Source organism: Chironomus tepperi, unplaced genomic scaffold (assembly GCF_022539635.2).
Source record: "Chironomus tepperi strain 1889 unplaced genomic scaffold, CSIRO-AGI_Ctep_v1 contig_34, whole genome shotgun sequence".
NCBI lineage: Eukaryota > Metazoa > Arthropoda > Insecta > Diptera > Chironomidae > Chironomus > Chironomus tepperi.
In genome coordinates, this window is record NW_027226156.1 from 1,253,600 (window position 1) to 1,270,766 (window position 17,167).

At 36.1% G+C, this 17,167-nt stretch overlaps 6 protein-coding genes and 1 long non-coding RNA gene across 8 annotated transcripts; 4 read left to right on the forward strand and 3 right to left on the reverse strand.

Annotated features, from left to right (window-relative positions):
* Window positions 1-1,018: 1,018 nt before the first annotated feature.
* LOC139096425 (uncharacterized) lies at window positions 1,019-1,954 on the reverse strand. The gene is made up of 2 exons (XR_011544973.1): window positions 1,679-1,954; window positions 1,019-1,486 (listed from the first exon to the last, which is right to left on the reverse strand). It is a non-coding gene; the product is annotated as an uncharacterized lncRNA (long non-coding RNA).
* A 320-nt stretch (window positions 1,955-2,274) lies between these two features.
* Window positions 2,275-2,885, reverse strand: amrt (TM2 domain-containing protein 2 amaretto). The gene is made up of 2 exons (XM_070649925.1): window positions 2,764-2,885; window positions 2,275-2,698 (listed from the first exon to the last, which is right to left on the reverse strand). Exons 1-2 carry the CDS (start codon window positions 2,883-2,885, stop codon window positions 2,275-2,277), a joined length of 546 nt encoding a protein of 181 aa, XP_070506026.1.
* A 956-nt stretch (window positions 2,886-3,841) lies between these two features.
* Window positions 3,842-6,219, reverse strand: LOC139096220 (uncharacterized). The gene is made up of 5 exons (XM_070647918.1): window positions 6,016-6,219; window positions 5,660-5,737; window positions 5,128-5,571; window positions 4,529-5,071; window positions 3,842-4,472 (listed from the first exon to the last, which is right to left on the reverse strand). The coding sequence occupies exons 1-5, from the start codon at window positions 6,056-6,058 to the stop codon at window positions 4,021-4,023; spliced, it is 1,560 nt and encodes a 519-aa protein (XP_070504019.1). The 5' UTR covers window positions 6,059-6,219; the 3' UTR covers window positions 3,842-4,020.
* A 632-nt stretch (window positions 6,220-6,851) lies between these two features.
* On the forward strand, window positions 6,852-7,736 carry LOC139097925 (uncharacterized). The gene has a single exon (XM_070649939.1). The coding sequence runs from the start codon at window positions 6,852-6,854 to the stop codon at window positions 7,734-7,736; it is 885 nt and encodes a 294-aa protein (XP_070506040.1).
* A 96-nt stretch (window positions 7,737-7,832) lies between these two features.
* Window positions 7,833-10,774, forward strand: Mccc1 (Methylcrotonoyl-CoA carboxylase 1). Of its 2 annotated transcripts, none has more exons than XM_070646882.1 (5): window positions 7,833-7,942; window positions 8,044-8,083; window positions 8,139-9,447; window positions 9,701-10,358; window positions 10,490-10,774. In XM_070646882.1, the coding sequence occupies exons 2-5, from the start codon at window positions 8,067-8,069 to the stop codon at window positions 10,612-10,614; spliced, it is 2,109 nt and encodes a 702-aa protein (XP_070502983.1). In that variant the 5' UTR covers window positions 7,833-7,942; window positions 8,044-8,066; the 3' UTR covers window positions 10,615-10,774. The 2 variants fall into 2 exon arrangements, with proteins under 2 accessions (XP_070502983.1, XP_070502992.1); XM_070646891.1 differs by having other exon boundaries at window positions 7,875-7,942; window positions 8,008-8,083.
* A 316-nt stretch (window positions 10,775-11,090) lies between these two features.
* On the forward strand, window positions 11,091-12,688 carry LOC139095521 (trans-1,2-dihydrobenzene-1,2-diol dehydrogenase-like). Its single transcript, XM_070646904.1, is given in 6 exon segments — window positions 11,091-11,239; window positions 11,341-11,512; window positions 11,514-11,551; window positions 11,732-12,023; window positions 12,081-12,327; window positions 12,384-12,688. Coding segments are annotated over 5 exon segments (996 nt in total). The 5' UTR covers window positions 11,091-11,239; window positions 11,341-11,351; the 3' UTR covers window positions 12,642-12,688.
* Window positions 12,689-12,892: 204 nt separating this feature from the next.
* Window positions 12,893-14,519, forward strand: LOC139095529 (trans-1,2-dihydrobenzene-1,2-diol dehydrogenase-like). Its single transcript, XM_070646916.1, has 4 exons — window positions 12,893-13,182; window positions 13,552-13,849; window positions 13,912-14,158; window positions 14,214-14,519. The coding sequence occupies exons 1-4, from the start codon at window positions 12,978-12,980 to the stop codon at window positions 14,472-14,474; spliced, it is 1,011 nt and encodes a 336-aa protein (XP_070503017.1). The 5' UTR covers window positions 12,893-12,977; the 3' UTR covers window positions 14,475-14,519.
* Window positions 14,520-17,167: the final 2,648 nt, after the last annotated feature.

Sequence of the window (17,167 nt, forward strand, 5' to 3'; positions counted from 1 at the left end):
ATACTCAGTCGTCTTCATCTCAACCATAAGTCAACATGTCTGTTCCTAAAAACGATCAAAAGTACAAAAGATTTTGTGGACATTGTCGTAATCATGGATATAAATTTGAAATTCGTGGACACAAAGTGAACTGTAGATTCAGGTTTTGTGTCTGTGAAAAGTGTAAAATTCAAGAATATGCAAACATGTTGTCAGTTGGTGAGAGAAAGTATCAAAGAGGATTGGAAAAGGCTAATATTGTTAGAAAATTTGATGAAGTTAAGGATGGTGCTGGTGGAAATTCTGGGAAATTTGATGAAACTTCTGGAAAATTAAGTGAAAAGTCTTCAAAATTTGATCAAATTTGCAATAAAAATTGTGGTAAAAATGACAAATTTGAGTATCAATTGATGAATTCTGAGGGAAATGAATATGATTTTCAAGATGATGATGATATTAATGGTCAGTTGCCGCCTTTTGAGTCATTCAATAAGTCACCTAGAAGAAGCTGTAATCAAATTGATCAAATCAACCACATTGAAACGCTTAGCTTCAATGAAAACTTGTGTAAGTTGAGAATATTCAATAAATTTGAAGTATATCTTCATCTTCGAGTATTTAGAGGAGCACAAGTCGGTTATTCGATCTAAAATCCGACACTAGACAGGCATCACGCCTGTCACGTCTATGGATTGAAGTCGATATCAAACTAAATTCGGTGCCGTAATTAAACTCATTTTGGTACCAAGTCAGAGTCACGCAGGCATGATTGGGGCTTATTAAGGGAGAAGAGGGAGGGTTTGGGGGTCAATCTTATCTTATTTAGGTCTCTTAACTCTTATAAATGTTCATATTTTTTTGTAGCAGACGATTGGATGTTTTGCGACTTCTCACTATCATTGGAAAATGAACTCATTTGATGACCATCAAATGCCTGACGAAACACCTCATGGAATAGGTTTAGCTAAATTTTATAAGAAGTTATGTCAATTTTTCTAAAGAAAACCTTAATAAAATACAAAATATTCAAAAACTCAACTATTTTTTAACTACAAATTTATTACACTATTGGACTCAATTTACAAGCGCTTTTCTAGTTCCGCTGATATCTTCTTCCAGGTATCCTACCCCACAACCCCTCAATAATACTCCCTCCTCTCCAAAATCATCGACACTCTCTCCATCAACTCATTTCCCTTGTCATAAATCTCATTCGCATTCTCAATAATTAAACTAATTTTTTTATTTTCAAAAATTTTGACGTCATCAAAAATGCACTTAAAGATAATTTCCGAGTCAACATCGACGAGTGCGGCAAGTTCCTTTATGGCTGACTTCATTGCATCGCTGATGTTTTTGGAGTACTTTTTGATCAACAGATGTTTCTGTTCGGTGTCTTGTGACTCGGCATCTATCACGTTTGTAATTTTATCGGAGAAATTTTGGAGATTTTTGAGGGTTTTTGATGAAATTTTGACTTTTTCGAGTTCGATTGTTTCCGGAATGACTGTGGATGGATTTGAAATTTTAGGGATTAATGTTAGAAAATTAGGCAAAATTGATGGACGTGTGGAAGCTGATTGATCAATTTTTAGTCAATATTTGATCATTTTTGGAAAGTTTTGATCAATTTTTGGACATTATTCTCAATTTTTCAATCAGTTCCACTTCCAATCCCTAAATTGTGAACAACAAGAACCTTTTTTACCCTTAAAAGCATCCCTCAGCACACAACAGCATCCATTATCCGTCAATTTCCGCTTCAAACCAGTCGGACAAAATGGAATTTGTGGACATGTCGAGTCACTTTTTGCAGGCAGACATTTTGCATCGACGGGACCACATTTAAGGTATCGCTTGGCACGAGTCGCGGCAATTGTAAGCAGTAAAATGAAAATAATTAGCTTCATTCTGAATGTTTTCCGTCACACTAACTTAATTTCTGGATATTAAGCGACTTTGCGGTTGTAGATTGTGAGAATATGAAACAGTAATGCTGTATTGATACAGATGGGATGGATGGGATTGTAAATATTGGATCAGTGATGGGTATGTGGTGACGTATGGAAGATATGGACTGTTTTTAGGTCGGAATTGAGTAGCTGCTCTGAAAAATTGGAAATCAAGTCACAAATTCTGAACTTATCAGTTTCTAATTCCTAATCGTAATTTTATTCATTATTAAAATTAATACACAGCACTTCTCGAGTTACGGATCATTTTCAACAAGTCAGAGTAAACAGAACTAGTCTAAATAATCCAGAGATATCAAATTTATGACCTAAGTCACTAGAATCACACATACTGATTCCAATTATCCTCAGGTGTCAAATTATTTGTCACTAATAAGAATATGTCAATAATCCACCAAAGTCCGAGTCCACCAATCGACAGCAGCTTCATTACAGCCACTCCAGTCTGTCCTAAACAAAATCGATCCATTCCGAGAAATCCAAGTAAAATACTGTACAGTAATGTCGTCAGGAAGTAATGTCCACTGGGTCTGACACATGCAAATCCATCGCGTTTAAATGTTCTTGCTCCATAACATTCAATCTCGCCTAGAACTGTGCATTCTCGCTTGCCGCGTTCGACTTCATGCCACAAGATTCCACCAAACTTAACACAGCCCAAGCCAGACTCTTCTTGAGCTGTTCGGTTCCCTTTGTGGTCTTTTAGTTCCGCACAGTCCAGAAAGTCTAACGGAAGCATGTTACATCTGGAAATTGAAGGATAAATTGAGAATTTTTGGATATTTTTGAATAATTTCTTTATTTCCTGTACCTAACTAGAGCTCCAAGTGGATTGTATTCCTTTGGATCCTTAACATCCTTAATGTATGTATTATGACCATTTATTGCTATACTAGAGCTTATAATTATTAAAAATTGCAGCAGTAATTCCATTTTTTGATTATTTTGTTTGGAATATTCTTCTTGTTTGGACGAAGTAAATAGACGTGAAGTTGGCTGTAGATTAATAGTTTCTTGGCCGGGTATGAGTTTGAATTTAGATTTTCGGTTGGGAAAATTGTGGATTTTATTGGATTTGTGATATGAAATTGCTTCAATAATTTCAACATAGACTCTTTGATTCAAATGCTTATGTTCATCCTTTGGTTCAGTTGTGGTCAACCTGTGAGCTGCAGCACCCATCACGCGATTGCCCACCATGGCTATAATCCCATCCCAAATCAAACAATTCATTAAATTTAATTAAAATTCCAATTTTTTATTATGCATAATTCAATATTCTACAATTCTAAATCAAATTTAACTCGATTCAACTCCAATTTCCTTATTTTCATCAGGTTTGATCCATTCCAAATTGTTCATCCAAACCGTTTGACGACACAGCGGGCAATCAATGGATTCTCTTTCATCGACACATTGGAAGATCCACTTGAACAGACACTTGACGCAGAATTGATGCTTGCATTCGGTTATGACTGATTTCACCATCTTATCCATGCAGACTGGGCACTTTTGTGGTTGAGACATTGTTGATTGATGATTAAAATTGATGACTTTTGAGGAATTTATTTGAAAATTAATATTTTTAATTAATTTGAATAATATTCTCGGAATATAATTCTATAGATGAATCTTATTGATAACTTAAACTTAAACTGAGATTGATTCTCTTGGTGCACCAAGGCTTTATATACTCCAAGGCCTGGTAGGTAGGTAGCAGACATGAATCCAAAGTTTTGGACAATTTCGGCATTGTAAAGTTATTTTAGACCAGTTTAAGGCCTATTAAGTATTGTAGAGATGAATTTAGTCAACTATTTTATACGAAATCTCAGTTGGACGTCAATTTTAGGACAGAATTTGAAAAAGTTTCTTAAAAAAAGTCAAAATTAAGTTTCATTCAAAAAAAGTCAATTTTTATTGCAAAATATCGAAATTTTCGTACAAAATAATTTTTTTTAAATATAAAATTTTAGGCACTTCAAAGCACCTTAATCATCAGTTTGTCTAGCTACAGCTACACAACCTATAAAGACCCCTCTTTTACCCCACCTTAATCATCCCTAATTCAATTTTGACTCTCATTAGCTGAAGAGCATGTCAAAACTTCATAATTGACAGACACTTGCTTTCTTCCTTTATAGTCAGTAAAGACCAAACCTTCACCAGCCTTAACTGTACCAACATAAGTCTTGTCATCATATTGAATCTTTCCGACCATAAAGACACCATTTCTGATAGCATTTTCAATGGATATACCGTATGATGATGGTACCCATTGGTAGTTATCGCCTTCGTTCTTAACGAGATACTCGATGGAACTAGATCTGTCAAATGACTCATAACCTTTCTTTGAATTGAAGTAATAGAGACCAGCCTTGGATCTTGGTGTGATTTGAATTCGTCCAAATGTATTTTTAGTACGTCCAATGAATGACTGGATACTGCCACGGTAGTTGCCGACTAAGAAGCCATCTTTGGATGGAGCTGTGTCGAGTTTGTAGGACTTCCAAATTTGAGCTGGGAAAATGTAAAAAATCAGGAAAATTCAAACTAAAATTCACATCCCAACTTACCACATTTAAACTTAGGCACTGGATCACATGCCAATATCTGATACTGTCCAACTACATGCTGATCACCTCTTCTATCAGGATGAATAAGTCCACCAACACCATCAGTCAATCCAATGATTGTCTTTCCATTAATTACAGCTTTTCCAATTGGGAATCTAAATGGTCCCGAGTCTTGACTTACAGCCACAGAGTTCTTGATGTATTCATTTCCAACAACATCAACCCAATAGTATCTGTACTTAGGATTGTCAACTAAGTAGTAGCTGTAATTTCTAGCAAATTCTTCTTCTAAATTATCAAGGTAGTAAGCACCGACACGTGAAACGGTTTGGATACGACTTGGACGCCAGAATCTACCGACCATTGTCATGCCTACATATGCTGGATTATTTTCACTAAATTGACCTGCATTGATTCCGTCCTTTGCTGGATCTGATGGATTATTGAAGAACTTCCAGGTGTGTTTGCAGCCTGAATCGTCAGAACGATGAATTGTTGGTGGATAATTTGGACTGTTGTACTTTTGCTTTGTGGATGTAATTGCTGAAAATTGGAAGTAAAGTCATAAAAAATCCAAAAAATTCTCAATTTTTACTCACGATTTCTACTTCTGCATGTCAAAGTTTGGTACGTAATGTTTCTAATCTTAAGCGATGCCAACGCATCATCCCAATAGAACAAACCACCCTTCATCGGTGGCACATGTGAGTATCTAGGAATGAATACTCTAATTCCAATCTCATCACTTCCAATATCAATGACAAACTTCCTCTGACTATCATCATCAGCATCAACCCATAAATATTTACAGTCTGGATTCTTTACCAAATACCAAATTTGATCCTGATTGTCATTAAATGACTGTTCACCACCCATTTGGGTATAGAAACCAGGCTTTCCATCAATCTTAATTCTACCAAATGTAACTGTGTTCTTGATGATTCCACGTCCAATAAATGCTTGATCATCAAGGTCGTAGATGCCTGACTTGATACCATATTTATTTGGTTCATCGTCGAGATGATAAGGCTTCCATTTTACGGCTGTAAAGTATATATTTTTGTGACGTCAAGCAGGTGTTTTAAGTGATGAAAAATAATAAGGAATGATGAAAAAAATTAAAAGACTTACGGCATGGATATCTAAACTCGTCATTAGATTCATCATTCTTGTTGTAGACTTCGAGGGATGATTCATATGCTGTGGAATCTGGAAGGGAAATTTGAGGATTAATTGGATGGTTAGGGATGGTCTTTGATTAAGGGGAATAATGAGAGTGAATCAAGTCAAAGCTTCTTGGTTCCAAATTGACTTTAGAATCTCCTATGATCCAAAATCATTCAAAGCTAATTAAATCAAGTCAGTCAAGTTGCTAGTCTATCCCTAGTCTTGAGCGTTAGGAAAGGTCTCTCATGATTTTGATACTCAGGTAGGGTTCAAACCCCATTTTTAGACATTACATAACTCCCAAACATTTCCATACTTACAGCAAATCAATCCAAAAAACAAAATTAAATCCTTAATTTGCATGATAATCCTAAATTCACAATTATCAACACAGAAAATGGAATTAAGCTTAAAATTTCAACAAAACACTTATTATAATTGAAATTCCGCTATTAAACTTTCTAGAAACAATATAATTTTAATCACATTTAAATACACTTGCTACCAATTCAATGTTCAGTCTGATATTGATCACAATAATAATAAATTCAGGAACAAAATATCTTAAAACAATTGTTTAAATAAAAAAACCCAAGTTTGGGATGATGAGAAGCTTGTGGAAGTTGAGAGAATTAATTGGTAATTTGCATAAGAATTAGGCTAAGGATGAGTAAAAGGGACATTGGGTAGATTTTCTGATGGAATTAATCTTTCTTAGATGATGCTTGAAGCTAGCTTACTAAGCTCAGTTCTGTCTCTTCTTCCAAAAGCTCAAAATGCACATGATGAAATAACATTCGGTACGATAGTGGGTTTTAGAGTAGCCTACCATAATAAGTCATTAAAATTACATTATTAACTATCCAAAATCTATGAATCCACAGATAGATTATAACAGAGCGATTCCATAAGGTCCAATGTATCAACGATGACTTGCACTGTAGTTTTTTACTATTTAACTTACATGATTGCTAGCATAAATGATGTTATTAGTGTGCGTGAGTAGTAATTAACCGAATCATTATCTTATAGCTTAAACTAGTATTGATGGAATGTAACGAAGCCCAACAATTCAAAACAATTATAATAAAATTGTGATTATTCCATAGTTTGACTTTAATCATTGAGGCAGTCACACTTAGTTCATTTTTGGAAAATGTTGAAAACTATTATTGGACCAATAATCGGAATTGCTATCTGCATATTATCGACACAATCGATAGCATATGCAGTCAGCATCGATAACAGCTTGACATTCAATTACATCGCATTACTGACAATTGGACTTCAATGGATGTGCTTTATTCATGCAAGTGGATTATTTGGAAATGAAAGAACCGAAAAGTATTATGACTTAATGGGAAGTGCTACATATATTATGGCGATAATCATCAATTCATCTATCAGTAAGCACTACAGCATGAGAATTGCATTGCTTAATTTACTTGTGCTGTTATGGACACTACGATTGGGAACATTCTTATTCATAAGAATCAAAAGAAATAAAGGAATTGACTCAAGATTTGCTGAATTTAAGATCAATAACTATCGATTTCTGATGGTATGGACACTGCAGGGTGTTTGGGTATTCATCGTGTTACTTCCATTACTGATTATCACACAAAGGGAAGTGAATTTCCAATTTAAAGCTCTTGACTACATTGGATGCATGTTCTTCATCTGTGGACTGCTATTAGAAGCTATTGCTGATTACCAGAAATTTAAATTTGCATCAGAATCCAAAAATAAGGGAAAATTCATCAGTTCCGGTCTGTGGAAATATTCAAGACATACAAATTATTTTGGAGAAATTTTGCTGTGGTCTTCAATTGCTGTCATAGCATACAGTGGAACTCAATCATATTTAGTCTTCATATCTCCTGCTTTTGTGGCCACATTGTTGGTATTTGGAAGTGGAATTCCAATTTTGGAAAAAAATGCTGATGCAAAGTTTGTAAAGGATGAAAAATATCAAATTTATAAGAAATTGACTCCAGTTTTGGTTCCATTTATTGGACGGGCTGGAAATGCTATGTTTTAGTAATTGTAATGTATTTTTGTACCTAAAGTCTAAAAATAATGAAAAATAAAAATAACAAAACCGTAACGGCTTTTTAAAATTCAAATTAATTTGACACTTGACTTCAACTGTCACGTCTTGTCTTTTGATTACATATTCAGTTCATTTTATTAAAAATATTTCTATACAACCTTTGGACATCGATTTTAGCATAATTTTACATAAAGGTAAATATCACATCGACTCAGTAAATTGACGTATATCAATAAATCCCAAAATCATCAATCTACAGCACCAAAATTACCAAAAATCCAATTTTTATCAACAGGTGACACACAGTAAAGTCTGAAAATGTTATCAAGAGCAAAGTAAGTTAATCTAATGATTATGATAAAATTCCATAAATTTACAACATGTTTTCAGGTGTCTTGCCAAGCTTCCTCATCATGTCCTGACCAGATCATTCACAATTAAAACAAAACCCGAAATTAAGCCTATAAATAAGGTCCTGATTGCAAATCGAGGAGAAATTGCAGTTCGTGTTATTAAAACATGTAAAAAGTTAGGCATCCGTACAGTTGCTGTATTTTCAGATGCTGACGCTAAGTCCCTTCATGTATCAATGGCTGATGAGGCATATCACATTGGACCAAGTCTATCAGCCAAGTCATACCTTCGTGGTGATAAAATCATCGATGTAGCAATGATGACTGGATCACAAGCTATTCATCCTGGTTATGGCTTCTTGTCCGAAAGTGTTGAATTTTCTGAATTATGTGACAAGTCCAACATAATCTTTATTGGACCACCAGCAAGTGCAATTAGAGATATGGGCATTAAAAGTACATCAAAGTATATAATGACTGATGCAGGAGTTCCATGCATTGGCGGATATCATGGAGAGAATCAAAGTGATGAATTTTTGGTAAAAGAGGCTGAAAATATTGGATATCCATTAATGATTAAGGCAGTTAGAGGTGGTGGTGGTAAAGGTATGAGAATTGCAATGACACCAGAGGAGTTTCTGCCACAACTTCATAGTGCACGTACGGAATCAGAAAAGGCATTTGGTGACAGTACAATGTTATTGGAAAAGTATGTCCGATCACCAAGGCATGTTGAGGTTCAAGTATTTGCTGATAGGTACGGTGATGCTGTCTATTTATGGGAACGTGACTGTTCAGTACAAAGACGTCATCAAAAGATTATTGAGGAAGCACCAGCACCGGGCATATCCGAAGAATTGAGAAGACAATTGGGTGAAGCTGCCGTACGTGCTGCAAAGGCTGTCAATTACTTAGGTGCTGGAACTGTCGAATTTATTTTAGATAAGGAAGACTTATCATTCCATTTTATGGAAATGAATACACGCTTACAAGTTGAGCATCCAATTACGGAAATGATTACAGGAATTGATTTAGTTGATTGGCAGATAAGAGTCGCTAGTGGTGAGCCACTGCCATTGACACAAGATGAAATTACTCGAAAAGGTCATGCTTTTGAAGCTCGAATTTATGCTGAGGATCCAGCTAGTGGATTCTTACCTGGTGCTGGTCCACTTAAGCATTTATCAACACCAAATCCAAGTGAATTAGTTCGTGTTGAAACTGGTGTTAGGGAAGGTGACGATGTGACTGTACATTATGATCCAATGATTGCAAAATTGGTTGTTTGGGGTCAAGACAGAAGTCAGGCATTGAATAATTTGATTTCAAGACTGTCGGAATATCACGTAAGTTGAGGGTTTCAAATATTGCTAGATTTGGGGGCTAAGTGCCTGAGGTATCCCTCTGGGGTAGTCTATAGACCTACTTAGGAACCCATGAGACTATGGACCGTCCATACAACAAGACAATAGGGTTTTAGAACTCATGTGTTTAGGGCGTTTTGATGCTGTCTCTCTTCCTTACAACCCCACCTTCCTTCTATGCTCCTGAAATTTCATTTCATTAATTTCATTTCATCTTCTACTTCATCCAAAACAGATCACCGGCCTCGAGACAAACGTCAATTTCCTTATTGACTTGGCAAAGCATGAATACTTCCAAAAAGGAGACGTCCATACTGGATTCATTACTCAACACTATGACACCCTTTTCCCAACTAAGGTTGTGAGAAATGAGGTCCTTGCTCAAGCAGCTCTTGGATTAATCATCAATGAGAACAATGCAGCACTTATCAATTCATTAAGAGCAGGAACACCAAATGATCCATTTGTTCTTAATGGTGACTTTAGAGTCAATTCAAGTAACATTAGAACAGTAAATTTTGTGGTTGATGGAAAGGACCAACAAGTCTCTTTAATGCAGAATCAGGAAGGATATAAGGTTAAAGTCAACGATGGTGAATGGAAGAATGTTCAAGTCACTACAGTTAAGGAACCAGGACGATTTTCATTGAAAGTCAACATGGAAGGAGTTGTTTACAATTATTCTATCGTAATTACACCTGAAAGTGTCACATTGTTCAATGAGGAAGGAAAAACAGAACTTTCAATTAAGCAGCCCAAATTTTTGGCATCCACAAGTGAAGGTGATGGTAATAAGGCCAGCTTACATGCCCCAATGCCTGGAATAATTGACAAAATTTTTGTTAATGTTGGTGATGAAGTTCAGCCAGGACAGAGTGTGGCTGTGATTATTGGTAATATATTGTGTTGTAACTTATGGGAAGGGTGGGTCTGAAGGGTCACATTGTGATGAACCTCCCCTACCTTGCTCATATACAAGCTCCCATAATTGATGATTAAAATTCTTATTTTTTTTGTCAAACAGCAATGAAAATGGAATACGTCCTTAAAGCTGCCGTTCCTGGAAAAGTCAAGTCAATCGCTGGAAAAGTTGGTGACAATATCAAGAAAGGCGTGACTATTGTTGAAATTGAAGCAACAGAAGAATAAGTTTGTTGACTCTAAAAGGGAACATATTTAACAAAATGTGCATTTATTAGATATAAGACATGAAATTTGATGCATTTATTCATTTCAAAATTGTACAAAGAATTTGTTATTCAATTGTTAGAGGTGCCAATAAAATGATGATTTGTTTATTAACTTATAAGATATTGGTAGCTATTTATATCTGTTTAGAACCTTATCATTGACCCAATTCAGACACAATTTAGGACATAATTCAACTAGTTTTTGAGATAAACCAATTGATATAGTTTGATAGCATATCCAAAATTAGACTTTATCAGCAAAATACCTGTTTAAGTCTGGAAACATAGACAAATGCCTAATAAAAGCTATTTTCATCACAGACTCACTACTTATACATCCACAATTGTGTGAGTAAAAAGCCGGCAATTTTACATTTTCATCGTCGGCTTCACGTGAATTGTTCGTCAGCTGTTGACTTTGATTGTGTTTGTCAATGCTTGATTGTGATCGCGACCGTAAATGTGTTGAAATATTGAGAATAATAATCGGAATTTAATATAAAATCAGACACTTGAGTAGTTCAATTAGTCTATTTGCTGTAGTCGTCGCTGCTATTTGATTATTTTTTCTAGTTCTGTATATTGTAAGTACTTATTTTGAATTGTTTAGAGGAACAATAAGTCAGTATAGAAAAATATTTAATTAATTTGTTGCAATTTTTATACAATTCCCCGCAAAATACAGAACTTGACATAATGGCACCTTTACGCTGGGGAATCGCATCAGCTGGAAGAATTTCCAATGACTTTTGTGCTGCTTTATCAGCTCTGCCAGCCGAAAATCACAAAATAGTCGCAGTTGCTGCCAGAAATCTTGCCGATGCCAAAAACTTTGCTGAAAAGTTTGAAATTCCAAAATGAAGGATATGAAAGTTTGTCAAATGATGAGGAAATTGGTATATTCAGTATTCATTTCCGAGTGAGACAGTCTGCGACTAATAAACCAACATGCAATACAGTTGTCAGATTCATAATTAGACATAAGGTCGACTAATCGCAGATTGTCCATCGTGGACAGCTTATTAGAGATTGTTTGCTATTGTTACCTTACTAAATGGATATGAATCCATCCACAGACATCGTCTACATCGGTACAATCAACAGCAATCATCTTGATAATGGAATCTTAATGCTGAATGGTGGGAAGCACATTTTATGTGAAAAACCATTGACATTGAACGAAAAGCAGTCAAAGAAGCTTCTAGCTCACGCCAAAGAGAAGAACTTACTTTGTGTTGAGGCTGTTTGGTCGAGATTCTTTCCATCTTATCAGTATTTAAAGAAGCGAATTGATGCTGGTGATCTTGGTGAGATTGTCGAAGTTGAGGTGTCTTTTGGGTTTAATTTGCAGGCTAGTGAGAGAGTTGTGTGAGTATAAACTTAGTTCCATTTGATTTCAAGTCTCAAAAATCAATTTTCTTACAGCACAAAGAACCTTGGTGGTGGAACAATCCTCGATCTTGGCGTCTACACAATTCAAGTCTCACTGTTTGCCTTCCGTGCTGAGCCAACGTCAATCAAAGCAACTGGAAAGCTCAACGATGACGGAGTTGATGTTGAAACTCAATTTGAACTTGCATTTCCAAATGGAGGTGTCGCAAAGATCCGAACAAGCTCGTTGAAGGAATTGGAAAATATTGCAACAATTCGAGGAACTAAAGGAACAATGAGGGTAAGTCAGGACACAAAAAAGTCATAGAAAATTCAAAATTTTAATCATTTTTACAGCTTCACCTATTCTGGTGTCCAACACGCGTCACTGACATCGACAGTTCCATCATTGAGTTTCCACTTCCACAAAATCGTCTCGGTGAATTCAATTTCCACAACAGCGTTGGTTTGAGCTACGAAGCTGAAGCAATGAGGCAGCTGATTAATGCTGGAAAGGTTGAAAGTGATGCAATTCCACATAAGGAAAGTTTGACGATTGCACGGATTCAGGATGAAGTCAGGAGACAAATTGGTGCTGTTTTTGAAGAAGATTGATGGGAAATTGTAGAAATTTTGAATAAAAGTTGAATTTTTTGATGGAATTCCTGGTTTTATTCAAGTATTGGCTGTGTCGTTGTCTACTTGTGAGTAGCAATTGCAACATTTTCAGACGAGTATATGTACTTAAGTGATAACAGTGATAACATTGTTTTGCTATAGAACAACACAAAGTGACTGTATTGTGCCATACATCGAAATATCAACAACATCCATACCTACACTTTATGTATAAAATAAATCAAAATCAGTCGCTTTTAGTGTTTTGAATCTAGTTGATTCCGTTCTCAGATTGCGAATATTTTCAGTCGACCTTCAATAAATAATTAAATAATGGCACCATTACGCTGGGGAATCGCATCAACTGGAAGAATTTCTAATGACTTTTGTGCTGCTTTGTCGGCTCTTCCAGCTGAAAATCACAAAATAGTAGCAGTTGCTGCGAGAAAGCTTGACGATGCCAAAAAGTTTGCTGAAAAGTTTGAAATTTCAAAATTTTATGAAGGATATGAAAATTTGACAAATGATGAGGAAGTTGGTAAGTTATGGATATTTGTTAAGGCAGTCTAGACAGCAGAAATCCCATAATTTCCAGAAATTTCCAAAGTTTTATCACACAAAATCGCATTAATTTGCAGTGTCATGTAGCATTTTGTGTTCCTTATCAATTTTAATTGCTTGCCGATCGGACGGCTTCAAGTTCCTAATGCACACTTATCGGTGATAACATATCAATACGACAGAAGTGTTTAGTAGTGAATGATAAGAGGTTCTAGTGTTTTGTTAGATTTTTGACATTTTTTTTGTGTTTGGATGTGGCTTTGTATTAGCCTTGATGAACGTTGTGGATGCGTCAAGGTCATTCAAGTGTCCACCCTACCATACTAGACATATTCATTCCTTCCAGACATTGTCTACATCGGAACCCTCAACCATACTCATCTTGACATTGGTCTTATGCTACTTGATGGCAACAAGCACATTCTATGTGAGAAGCCACTAACATTGAACCTTAAACAGACAACCAAGCTTCTGGATCGTGCAAAAGAGAAGAACTTACTATGCGTTGAGGCCATCTGGTCGAGATTCTTTCCATCTTATCAGTATTTAAAGAAGAGAATTGATGCTGGTGATCTTGGCGAGATTGTCGAGGTTGACGTGTCATTTGGGTTTGATTGGACAGGAGAGGGAAGTGAACGAGTCACGTAAGTTGAGGGATTAATTCGTCAATTCCATTAAATCTCAAAATTTTCATTTTTATTTCCAGTCAGAAGGCACTTGGTGGTGGTACAGTCCTCGATCTTGGCGTGTATACCATCCAAGTCTCACTTTTTGCACTCCGTGATGAGCCAACGTCAATTACAGCAACAGGAAAGCTCAACGATGATGAAGTTGATGTTGAAACGGAAGTGGAAATAAATTTTGCCAAAGGTGGAATCGCCAAAATCCGAACAAGTTGCTTGAAGATGCTGGAAAATAAGGCAGTTGTTAAGGGCACTAAGGGGTCTATGACTGTAAGTAGACAACCTTAAAAATGTTAATGGCAATTCTAATAATTTTCAATTCCAGCTCCACCAAGTCTGGTGTCCAACAGAAGTAACAGACATTGATGGAACTAAGAAGGAATTTCCACTGCCCAAGCATCGTCTTGGCGAGTTCAACTATCCAAACAGCGTCGGTTTGAGCTATGAAGCTGAAGAAATCAGAAAGTGCATCAATGCTGGACTAACGGAATGCGATGTTGTGACACAAAAGGAAAGCTTGACAATTGCACGCATTCAGGATGAAATTAGAAGGCAAATTGGGGTTGTTTATGATGCAGACAAGTGAAAAAAAAATGAGAAATTTTTAATAAAAATTAATTATTTTCTTTAATTAAGTCTTTGAATCTTTGGCTCCTCCTCCTTCAATCTTGTACCTTCATCTCACCCAAGCAGGCATAGAACACGTTCTCAAGAGTAAGATGAGTAATTTGAGTGCATTCTCATGAGCATGTTCTTTGTCTGCTAGATTCTAGAGATAATTTTATCAAAAAAGAGATTAATTTGAATATTGAGAGAGAGGCAGTGACTTAGAGAGAGAACATGAGTGATAGTAAGAGGCACAATGATAATCCCAACATCAGTATTATGGACGATTTCAAGACGACAAGACAGAATTCTTAGAATCACTGATCTAAAAAAGTCAAAAGTCAAAAAACTCAACAAGTGTCACTAAAAATGGATATTAAAGCAGACTCACCATCCATCTCATCGCTCAACATCACCGACAGCCTCTATCACAATTTCACATCATTTCCAAGGAAATCAGAACTTTATACATGCACAATTATCGAAATCAATGGCCAACATAAGGAACTAACTGTATACAGCAAGTATTTGCCTGAAAAGTCCAACGATGATGTCAAAATTGTTCGTCTAATGCGGACCAAGAACTGCACAAGAATACCAAAAGGATTGAGGGACATTTTCCCAAATGTTGAAATTTTGATCATCAATGACTGTAAAATATCGGAAATAGAACGTGATGATCTAAAAGGATTGGAAAATCTGAAGGATATAATTGTTGAGCATTCACCTGTTTATCATTTAGATTCTGAGGTGTTTAAGGATCTTCGGGAACTGGAAGTGATTATGTTCCACAACACAAAATTAGCAACAATTGAGCCAAACATTTTCGACAATTTAAAGGCATTAAAAGCAGTTTATTTCATCCAAAATCCATCAATTAATGCCATTTACGTAAAGTCACTCGATTTATCACTTCCTGAAAATTTCGGTCCACATACCAAAGCTCCATCGATTGAGGAACTCAAAAAGATCATCAAAGGCTGCTCACCATGCGACAGCGTCTGCACTGACCTCAAAAAGCTCCTCGCAAATGAAGATTTTAAGGACTTTACAGTCACAATTAAGGAATCTTGTTATCATGGCATTGACTGTAATGAAAGGTGCTGTAATGAGGTCCTGAATGTCCACAAGTTCCTGTTGATTGCTCGATCGCCAGTTTTAGCTAAAATGATTCACGAAAATCCAGACGCAAGGAACTTGAACTTGATTGACATTCCGAGATATGCTTTTAAGAAAGTTGTGGATTATTTTTACAATGGAGTCATTCCAACATCAAAATCGGATCCGTACCTAAAGATGAAGGATTTGTTCAATGTTGCTGACAAGCTTGGACTAAAGAAACTCCGGCAAGTTGCCAAAAATGAAATGTTAAGGCAAGAATTTCATGAGAAAAATGGATATTCAGTCCTGGCCGCCAACTTGAAGATGTATAAAGGCACAAGTTCCTCTGACTCACCAAAAAAGCCAAAAATTTCAGAACAATTGGGAAAAAGTCTTGATCATTTATGCAGCTGTGGACGAGATGATAGAATTGACATGACGGGATTGAGTCTGTGCTACATAAAACAGGACTTGGCTGACAAGTGTGTCTATTATCCGACCAAAAAGCAGCAAAATCAAGTGCTGTACAATACTCAGAAATCAGCAAATCCTGAACATTTGGAACCCGAAACAGACGGACTGAACATAATTGAAGATTACTACGACCTTGATGGATTCATCAGCATCAACTCAGCAAGTCTAAACAAAGACAAAACTGCTGATTCTCAAAGCTCATCATCAGCATCCAGCACAACAGACCTAAAACATAAAGTCCCGAAACCACTGCCCGAGAGTCTCGACTACAGAGTGGCCAATTATCGAGGATCAATCATTAATCGCAATCTGAATACATCTGATGATGATTTTGTTAAGATTGAACTTGAGGATCAATATGAGATTATTGGTGATTTTTATGATGAAGTTTGTTCGATGAATGAAGGTTTGGGGGATAATTGAGGAATTTGTGGGGGTTTGGGGGAAGTGCTGTCTAGGCTGTGTGCCATGGGCATGGCCATAGCCATAGCCATAGCCATGGCTATCAGGTATCTTTTGATAAAATTCAAGATTAACTTCCATTTTCATACCTAAATTTAATTACTGATAAATAAGTTTTTTTACCTTCTAAGATGTACTAGACTAGCTTTTTATATTTCATACCTGACCTAATCTGCAGATGATGAATTTATTGGAATTATTTGTAAATATTTTTAAGAAAATAAAGGAAATTTATAGGATTAAGTATATTTTTTGATGATTCTGTTGGTTCTGTTGGTTTGTTGGTTCCTTGATGATGCTCAGTTGACCTACTTCATTGTATCTTGAGTCTTTTAAGCCCATAATTAAGTCATCCGTTTCTAGGAGTGGTTAGGGGACTGAGTATCGAGTCCTGAGTATTGGGTACTGAGTATCGGGTATCAGTGCAACATGGTAAGTATGATCCATTTAAAATCTAGTAATCAACAGCTGCGACACATTCATCGTCAGTCCTACGTCTTAGTATCTATGCAACATCCATTAAAATACCGAAATTCACTCAATTCAGTTCCAAGCATCCCCAAACATCCCCAAAAATTCAATTCACATTCCTTATCGACATCACAAAGCTCAATTGTTCTTTAATGAGTCACTAAT